At 50.5% G+C, this 9795-nt stretch overlaps 1 protein-coding gene across 1 annotated transcript in view; it reads right to left on the bottom strand.

The window, feature by feature from the left end:
• Kcnk18 (potassium channel, two pore domain subfamily K, member 18) overlaps positions 1-3537 on the bottom strand; it is a 16303-nt gene extending 12766 nt beyond the window's left edge. The window contains exon 1 of the mRNA XM_013017615.1: positions 3489-3537. Coding sequence (XP_012873069.1) covers positions 3489-3537 — 49 coding nt within the window. The remainder of the gene's footprint in view (positions 1-3488) is intronic.
• Positions 3538-9795: the final 6258 nt, after the last annotated feature.

Raw genomic sequence — 9795 nt, 5'->3', positions numbered from 1 at the left:
CACAGCACCACTTCCAATTTTCTGGTGTTTTTTTGGAGATAAGAGTTTCACGGACTTTCCTGCCTGAGCTGGCTTTGGACCGTGATCCTCAGATCGCAGCCTCCTCAGTAGCTAGGATTACAGGTGTGAGCCAAACGTGCCTGGCTTAATATGGATATTCTTGAGTTGCAGACCCTGAATCTGGGATGTGGTAGCAAATATCCCCCCAGGCCATCTGTGTGTGTGTGTTGTCTATTGTGGGGCCTGAACTCTGGGCCTGGGCACTGTCCCTCAGCTCTGCAGCTCAAGGCTAGTGCTCTACCACTTGAGCCACAGTGCCACTTCTGGCTTTTTCTGCTTACGTGATGCTGAGGAATCGAACCCAGAGCCTCATGCATGCAAGGCAAGCGCTCTACCACTGAACCACCTTCCCAGCCCCTTGTGTGTGTTTTAAAGAGAATATTTGAAGTGTGAAAGGATCTTTGGATCCATCCTGGCTTGCCAGATTATTATACAAATCCTGACTTGGGTTCAGAGACATCACGACTAGGCCAGAACCACAGAGGGGGACCTGGAACCCGGGTCTCGTGTTTACACAGCTGACGTTCTTGGTGTGACAGCCTCCTGTTCTCTTGAGCTTTTCCTGAATAGTGAGACTCGTGGTGTGTGTTGACAGGGGCCCGTCTGGCTATTCTTGTAACACTCCTTCCTGCCCAGCCTCACCCTGGCTTCAACTCCCACCCCAGCTGCCCCTGGCTCTCATTCCTCAAACCAAATACATTAGCTTTTCTAATCCTGGAGCTCCAGATCAGAGCTGGCGACTGGAGCTATGACAGGAACAACAGGCTGTCAGAGCCGCCACTGCATGTCAGGACCGATCATACTGCAGGGAAGCAGCTGATGCGGCCTGTCACCGGGCATCAGCCTTGGAGGAGCCCAGAGCTTCACCCTGTGATGTGCCTGGACCTAGAGTCCCATTGAGAAGCACATTGCTCAACAAGCTCCAGACCTAGGCCGGTGGGGGGGGCGGGGGGGGAGAGGGCACCCTGAAAATGGCATAAGGAGCTGCCTTTTTTTGTGGGAATGAGGCCCCGTTTAGGAAGACAAACCAGATGCACCCCAGAGGCACAGCAGATTCATCCGCATAAACCAGTCACTCCCTGTGACACGTGAGCAATTCCAGGGAAATTACAAGTCTTTGGAATTTGAGCGGAAGGCCACCTGGCAAAGGGGAGAGCTATGCCTTCTCTTCCTTACCAATTCTCCCACAGGCCTCTGGGAAGCCAAAGCCTTCACATAATCCACAGCGGGATCATTTTCTATGGCTGCCACCAGAGGGCGTGACAAGCACAGAGCTCTCTGTTGTTCCTGGCTTCTCAGGGTGGATGGACAGGACGCTGCTCTCTGCCTCCAGTAGGCCCAAAGGCGAGTTTTAACTGCCCCACGGTTAAAAATCATGCCAATGTTGTGAAGATTCTGTGATGTCTTGATGCTGGATATGCAGAATTGCAGAATAGCTGCTGTTCCCATTCAAGTTTCCTCATTTCCGACTTGAATGTTGTGACTCCCAATGCAATGTTCTGATTCCCAATGCAACAGTCCTGCCTTTCTTTGAGAACCTGGGAATTGCTCTTTTCAAAGTTCAGCCTGGCTATCAACATCTGCTATGAACATCAAAGAAATTCCAGCGCAGTCCTTCGCTTCCCTCTGCCCTAAACTGTGCAAAGGTTGGACAAGCTGTGACATCCAGGCTTTGACATTAGAGCAGATTTACTTCTGGCTGCTGGATTCCATGTACCCCTACTCACTGTATGCCCTCCTCTGGGTTTGGTGCTGAGCTGCAGCTCTGGGGCGATCTGCTGCCTGAAGAAGCCATGAAGAGCCCTTGGGAGGGGATGGGCTGTGCCATAAACCCTGCCTTTGATGCTTGTATTTTAGGATAGTTGAAATTCACCAGGTTTTCTCTTTTTTTTGTGCTCCTCCTGGGACTTGAACTCAGGACCTTGGTGACATCCCTGAGTTTTTGTTTTGCTCAAGGCTAGCACTCTACCACTTGAATCACAGCTCTATGTCTAGCTCTTTGGTGGTTCATTGAAGATAAGAGTCTTATTCTTTCCTGCCTGGGCTGGTTTTGAACCATGATCTTCAGATCTCAGCCTCCTGAGTAGCTGGGATTACAGGCGTGAGTCATAGGCAACCAGCTTCACCAGGATTTTGTGAATGTTATCATATAACTGACCCAGCCACTTCCCCCCATTTCCAGGAGTATTTCTCCCCTGCAGAAATTGTCTTTCTTGTGTTCTTAGAAACAGCTGTGTGTGTGTGTGTGTGTGTGTGTGTGTGTGTGTGTGTGTGTGTTGAGCACTTTGGTCTTTGATTTTCATGCAGAAATCAAGGCCTACCCCACTGAGGGAGGCGGAGGAAATTGGCCCTGACTTTCAGATTTGAGGGTTCGGCACAGACTGCTATTGTCTGCTCCAGACTTGAAGAGGCCACTTGGCTATCAGAGGGGCGGACTTGTCCATATGGCAAGATACTACGATGAGTGATATTCACGCATTTGAACCAGTTAGGGACCAGCAGGAGAAAAGCACTGCAGGGCCGAGTGTAGCTCTGTGGTAGATGTCTTGCTTCGCATGGGAGGGACTCTGTGCTCCATGCCTTGCACTGCAAATGAACAGAAATGAGTGCATCAGAGGAGATGGACCCTCAAGAATGACATGTAGACAGGCTTCCAGGAAGCCTCCCTGGCTTCTAGAAGACTGCACAACTGTCACCACTCTGGGTCGCACTCCGGCCAGTCCCCAGCCCACAGGCCAGGTGTCCCCGAGGTGGGGCCTTCTGACCCAGGCACCTGTGGCACACACGGTGGGGCTGGACGATGCCCTGGGGGGCAGCCAGTTCATGGCGCCAGTGAGGTGAGTGCGTTCTCGTTCTTTGTAGGCCTGCTTGTCTGAAGGAGCGCCTTGCGTGGCTTCTGTGTAGCCCTTCTGCCATGATTCCTGCCCACACCCCAGCAAGGATTTCATCTGAAGGGCCTGTGGCCATGGTCCCAGCTTCTCCAGCTTCTCTGGCCAGCATCTCAGTCCCTAAGGGGTATTTTAGGTTTTGACACACACACACACACACACACACACACACACACACACACAAATTTACTTCCCTCATGTCATTCCCTGACACACAAGTGAGGAAATAGAGGCCTGTCAGCCTCCCAGAGTCTCTGATGGAGAGGAGATGACATCGTCAATCTACAGAGATGAGAGTCCCAAGACCAAAGTAGTGGCTTTATGAGCCAAGGCCATGGAGATGGCGCAATGCTGAGGTGTTGCCATTGATCAAGCATCTGGACTGAACCCTGGGGGATCTCAGGGAAAACCCCTCATTTCCAGGATGGTGGAGCAAGGCACTGCCTCTGGCTGGTGTGCCAAGGAATGTCCTGGGTCACTTTGGGTGGGTGGAGAGCCTTGTGTTTGCCCCTCAACCTCCAGTCTGCTTTTTCCCGATACCTCTGTCTTTCCTGCGAGGATCCAGGACGTGGATGCTTGTGGTGTCCATGTTTTACACCTGCTCACACAGATGCCACCACTCAGACTATTACTTTCCCTTCCTTGGTCTCAGAGGTTGGTCAGGGCAAAGGCATATGGTCCAGTCAGAAGCACTGAGACTCCCACTGGGGTTGTCTGGAGGGAGTCACTCACTTTCGGTGCTTACACCCGGGATGATGTAGGCCTAGACTGGCAGCAAATGTGACATCATGAGGAGCCTGAGAGACAGAGATTTGGATGTTGATCTCGGCGTCAATGTGTAGTCCCACAAAGGCCTTTTTAAGAAATCTCTTGAGCCAGTTTGAGCTGACTCGGAGGTTTTACCCCAGGTCAAGTCTTTGCCCCCACAAATACCAGCCATTCTGCTACCAAGGCATTCGTCCATTCGTAGAGGATTGGCTTGTTCTTGTCCGCATCTCTCTGGTCAAGAACAGGGACGCTGGCCAGCAGCTGGGTGCTGAGCAGACAGGTGATTCCTGACACAGGACACAGTGCCAGGCCCTGTAGAAGGCCGCCAGCGACTTCGCTGTCTCCTTGTGTGTTTGGAAAAGGATAAACTATGCTTACCTGGCATCGAGGCCTTGTCTTACAGTCCAGAGCCCCTTCCTTGGGTACAAAATAAGAGGAACAGACCAAATCATCTCTACAAATCCAGCACCATGCTAACACTCCGTTATACATTTGCCCCGTCTTCAAGAAAACACAGAAACTGGTTTGATCAAGGAAGCATGGGCAGCTGGGTACTGTGTCTCACACCTAGCATCCTAGCTACTCAAGAGGTTGAGACCTGGAGGATTGTAATTCCAAGCTGGCTTGGCAGAAAAGTCCATGAGACTCTGATCTCCTAATTAACCAGCAAAAAGCCATGCTGGAGGCCTGGCTCATGAGGTAAAGCACCTGTCAAGCAAGCTGAGCAAGGATAAGGCCCTGAGTTCAAGCCTTGGTACCTGGCAGGGTACCAAGAGGGCCCTCAGGCCATTGAGGAGAAGGCAGAAATTGACAAACACATGGTTGATGGGGCCTACGTGTGAGGATGTCCCATTCATAGCAACCGGAGACTTCCATCCAGAAGAGAATAAGGAGGGGCTAGTTCTGAGGCTCCTGGGGTCTATGGCCTGCCTTTTCTTCTTTGTCCCAGGCTTCACATATGCCACCTCCAAATCAGAAACACACACAAAAAAAAACAAAACAAGAGTGTTTCAGGGAAAACTTCTGCTTGTACCAAGATTCCCAGAAAATTGCATATGGAGCTCTGTGGAGATTGGCCGTGAGTAATTTGTTTTTTAAATAGCTCCGTTAGTTGGTCCACATTGTGTTTTTCATTCCACCAGAGCCTGAGGTGGCATTTCTTTTGTTTATAGTATTAGTGTTATATTATTGGTGATCTCATTGTTCTTGTTTGTGACATGTTTACCTCGGTGGGATGGTTATTGTGGGAGGCAGGTCGGGGGCCAATCTACCCACCAAACCTGCGGAAACGAAAGAAAAAGACTCCAATCCGTCCTGCGGGGTGCATATTACTCCTCTCTTGGATTGTTAAATTCTAATTATAGGCTGTTGGTCCCTGTTAGAACCATTTCTAAGCCTAAATGCTGTTCCGAGGCTGTCTTTTGCCAATAGGTGTGTTTCATTGCTATTGTTGTGTAAAACATAACATTTGTGCATTTGGAGGAGGAGAGCACTAACACGTCGGATAGAAAATAGGCTAAATATGACTAAAAATTGGGATTAGAGTATAAAAAAATTTTACTTCCGCCTTGGGGTTTATTTATGAGGAATTTCTGAAACTCCCAACACTGCAGCGCTCTTCTTTCAGATTGCAGCTCAAATGCTACCTCTTCGGGGAAGCAGTCCTGGGGACAGCAGTGTCCCTGGCTTTCCCAGCTCTGGATCCCAGTGGGTCATTCCCTGGGGCAGGAAGGATTATCTGACTGTGTCTGTTCCCCAAGATGGCAGGCTGTAGAAAAGTCCCACTGGGCTCATGGCCGGATAGTTTGTTGTATCCAACTCTGGGGCACTTCTCGAGTGTGTTGTGCGATTGTGTATGCGGTGTATAATCTGGCGATCTGGCATGACAGGCAACAAGCAAGATGGGGGAGGGGGAGGGAAGGATGCATACTGAGTGTTAAGCAGAGTGAGGTTGAGCAACAAGTAGCTCATGAGATGTAAGCAGAACTCCAGCAGAACTCCCGGGGAAGATGAGGAAGTCAGCCACCTGTGAATCCTGCGAAAGATGGCGGGAAGAACTGGGAAATGCAACAGAAGAAGCTGGAGGGTGAAGCACAGGTAGAGGGAAAAGATCAATCAGGCTACCTACCTCAGGGTGGATGGCTCCATTAGTCCTCCATCAACTGCCCATTGGGAAGGCCCTTGATGGCCCTGAATGTGCCCTGCCCAAGAAGTACAGCTAAGCCTTGCACTGTCCAACGATCAATGGATGGGCTCCTGGGGCAGCTGAGAGAGCCAGTCCCTAGGGCTTTCTAATAGCAACATATGTGTCATTGCTTAGAGGACTTGCAGTCATTGAGCCCCTCCACTGACCCTTGGTGATGGTCCTTGTCACCCTGGCATCAAAGGGGAAAGGAGGAAGAGAGAGCTGAACATGGCGATACGCCATCTCACATACCCAACAATCATGAGCCTCTCTTTCCTCTTGGCTCTCCCTGTGTTTTTATTTTATTCTGTAAATGGTGCTATTCAAGCCTCTAAACCTGATCTCTGAGCCTTTCTATTCCATCACTTCTGCCATAGCTTGCCAGATAGTACCTGGGGAGGTTAATCGATACAACAAATTAAAATCATGCTTTAGGGAGGGGAAAACGTGAGAAGAACAAGGGAAGGGGTTACAATGTTCAACAAGAAATGTACTCATTACCTGACTTCTGTAACTGCAAGCATCTTTACTATGAAACAAAATTTAAAAAAAAAGACTAAAATAATGATTTGTGGGTTATCTACTATGACTCCCGAAGAGGTGGGGGGGTACGTTTATGCTTCTCTGCCCACCCCCAACCCCCCCCACACACAAAATAAGTCATTCAACAATTATCCATTGTGTTAGGGCTGAGGATGCAATGCTGTGAAAACAGCTGAGATCTCTGCCCTGGAGCAGCTGACAGCCACGGGAAGATGATCAGAGTATCACCCAGGTCAATGTACAGACAATGGAAGTCCTGTGAAGAGAAGGTGGCGTGGTCCTCTAAAAGTACAGAACTCTTGCCACTCAGAAAGCGTACACGGAGATGGTTAAGGCAGAAGTGCTCCATTCAGAGGGCATAGACTGTGCAAAGGCCACATAAGGAGACCCTGCCGCCAGCCATTCATTCAGCAGGCAGCGCGGCCTGTGCTCATCCCATACGGAATGCAGCGCACAGGTGAGAGAGGCTAGCCCTGGACCAGATGAGCCCAGGGAGACTGGGGCCTGAGGGAGGGAGGGGCTCCGTGGAGAGTGCTGAGCCCTCCCTGGGAATCCTCTCTCCCTCAGCCTGATGGTGAGCAGCTTCTCCACACACCTGAATGTTCACTTGGGAGCTCATCTCTCCCAGATTGAAAGCTGACCTTCTGGGAACTGGGGCTGTAGCCCAGCGATACAGTACCTGCTTAGCATGCAGAACCTGGGCTTCATTCCAACAAGAACTGAGAAAGGAGGAAGGTAGGAAGGGAAGGAAGGAAAGAAGAAAGGGAGGGAGGGAGGGAAGATGGAGGGAGGAAAGAGAAAGAGACAAAGACAGGGAAAGAGAAAGAAAAAGAGAAAAAGAAAAAGAAAGAGAAAGAGAGAAAGGAAAGATAAAGGAAGCCGAGCGCCAGTGGCTCACGCCTATAATCCTAGCTACTCAGGAAGCTGAGATCTGAGGATCATGGTTCAAAGCCAGCCCAGGCAGAAAAGTCTATGAGACTCTTATCTCCAATTAACCACCAGAAAATCGGAAGTGGCGCTATGGCTCAAGTGGTAGAGCACTTGCCTGAGGTGAAGAGCTCAAGGATAGAGCCCAGGCCCAGAGTTTAAGCCCCATGAACAATGAAAGAGAGAGGGGGGGGAAGGGGAAGAAAGGGGAGGAGAAAAGAGGAGGAGGAGCAAGGAAAGAGAGGAGGAGGGGAAGGGAGCAGAAGGGGAGAAGAGAAGAGATGAGAAAACTAACTCTGTAGTGATCTCCCAAGCATCAGCCTCCTTGAGTTATTCATACTCAAACTCAATTTTCAACTTATGGTAGTTTCTCACTGAGTTTCAGGTTTAAGAGAAGTAATTTTCTCTGGTCTCTTCTAAACTCTGCACAAATGACAAATTACATTTGCTCTATTTGCACTAGCACTGAGTGAATGCTCAGAGAGAAGAGAAGCTGCATGCTCTAGTTATTCAGCTCAGTGACAATACAAGATTCAAATCCAAGTTGTTTGGGCCCCGGAGCTTCTTCGTGAAAACTCAGAGCACCAAGCAGAAAGTTTCTGGGGGGTGTGGGGGGGGGAGGGCAGAGCCCCTGTTGACCTGGTAAAGGCACTTGCTATTTGCAAATGAGACATTTCTAGGCCTCTTGTAGCATTGTGGCTTTGCTAGTCTTTTGGTAATTCTGGTGGGATATACTTGTGAGCTAGATTCTGCTTCAATCCATCTGTGTGGATGGGGGAGACAGTGTATGTGTTGGGGGAAGTGTAGGAGAGGCTGATAAGTTCATTACCTGAAGGCTGGGTCTGGTGGCAAGGAGGTTAGAATGTCACCCCTTCCTTTGTGCAGACTTGACATTTCCCACAAAATGTTTTCTGAACTAAGTTCTGGATTAAGTTCTAGGTCTGCTTCTTCTTCTTTTTTTATCGGTCGTGGGGCCTGAACTCTGGGCCTGGGTGCTGTCTCTCAGCTCTTCAGCTCAAAGCTAGCACTCTACCACTTGAGCCACAGTGCCACATCCACTTTTTTCTGCTTATGTGGTGCTGAAGAATTGAACCCAGGGCCTCATGGATGCAAGACAAGCGCTCTACCACTGAGCCACCTTCCCAGCCCCCTGCTTCTTCATTTCTGTGTCTCATAGAAGTCCACAATTGTATTTCCTCCAAGAGAGGAGGTTGTGTGTGCCTGTTTCAAGAAGCTAAATTCTCAACAATGGATAGAGTGCCTTGAATGGATCAGGAGAGAGGAACTCCTGCAACTCCAAGCCTTTCACCTCCTCTGGCGGCCTGGGCTGTCTTGGGCCTCAGTATCTCATGCACTCAGCACACTGGCCAGCCAAAAGAACAATCCCCGAACCAATCCTGTCTTACTAATTCTGTGGGCAAGCGGACTCCCCTTTCCGACCTTCAGCATCATCTGTAAAACAAAACAAAACGTGTCATCCCAGGTACTGGTGGCTCACACCTGTAATCCGTAGCTAGTCAGGAGGCTGAGATCTGAAGATCACAGTTAGTACCTGGGCAAGAAAAGTCCACGAGACAACTGTGTCTCCAAATGGTAGAACACTAGCCTTGAAAACTCAAAAACCAGCAGAAAACTCAAGGACAGCACCTAGGTCCTGAGTTCAGGCCTATGATTGACAAAAAAGGAAGGAGGAGGAGAAGAAAGAAGAAGAGGAAAAGGAGAAAGATTACAAAACTGGGGGGAGGGAAGCTCGACCTTGTGGCAGGGTCCGTGACCCCAGCAGCTGAGCATGTGGCTGGAACTCAGGAGCCACAGGCTGGGGTGGTGCCGGTATTCTGGCTCCTCCGTGGGTTTTGAATTGTTCTCAGGGAAGCTGATTCTCACACAGATTGGGCGGGTGGCATCTGGGGACACGCGTGTGGCAGTGGATAGTGACAGAATAGTTGCAACTGTTTAGTTCATCCAACACAGGCCTAAAGCAGTGTGGGCTGAGGACCTTCTCTTTATGAGATCCAGATGTGCTCGGCTCTCCATCACTCTAGCTTGGATGTTGACAGTGGACGGTTCTCCTTTTCTCAGCTTCCATGCGGGTCTCAGAGCGACCTGGGATGGGGTCAGCCCTCAACAGAACAGAGAGGGGACTCACCAGAGGCTGGCGGTCAGGGACCACCTGTGGGGTCAGGACTGTCGGGCCCATCTTGGAAAACCCTGAGCCACCTTTGGATGATCTCTAGAGACGAGGCTGGGCCCTGTGTCCAGAGCTGAGGGTGTGGCTGGGGAAGAAGGGGGTGGAGGGGGTCCGCAGGTGGACCCCAGAGAAGAGGCCGAGGGGTGCGCTCCCGCGTGCTGCCGCCAGGGGGCGCCGAGCGCACGCCGCGCTGGCCCGGGCTGAGAGGTGAAGGGTGCGGGAGGGAAGTCGCGAGC

Source organism: Dipodomys ordii, unplaced genomic scaffold, assembly GCF_000151885.1.
Source record: "Dipodomys ordii isolate 6190 unplaced genomic scaffold, Dord_2.0 Scaffold36, whole genome shotgun sequence".
In the NCBI taxonomy this organism is placed as follows: Eukaryota; Metazoa; Chordata; class Mammalia; order Rodentia; family Heteromyidae; genus Dipodomys; species Dipodomys ordii.
Note: the sequence above shows the minus strand (reverse complement) of the source record. Positions and strands in the feature narration are given on the sequence as shown.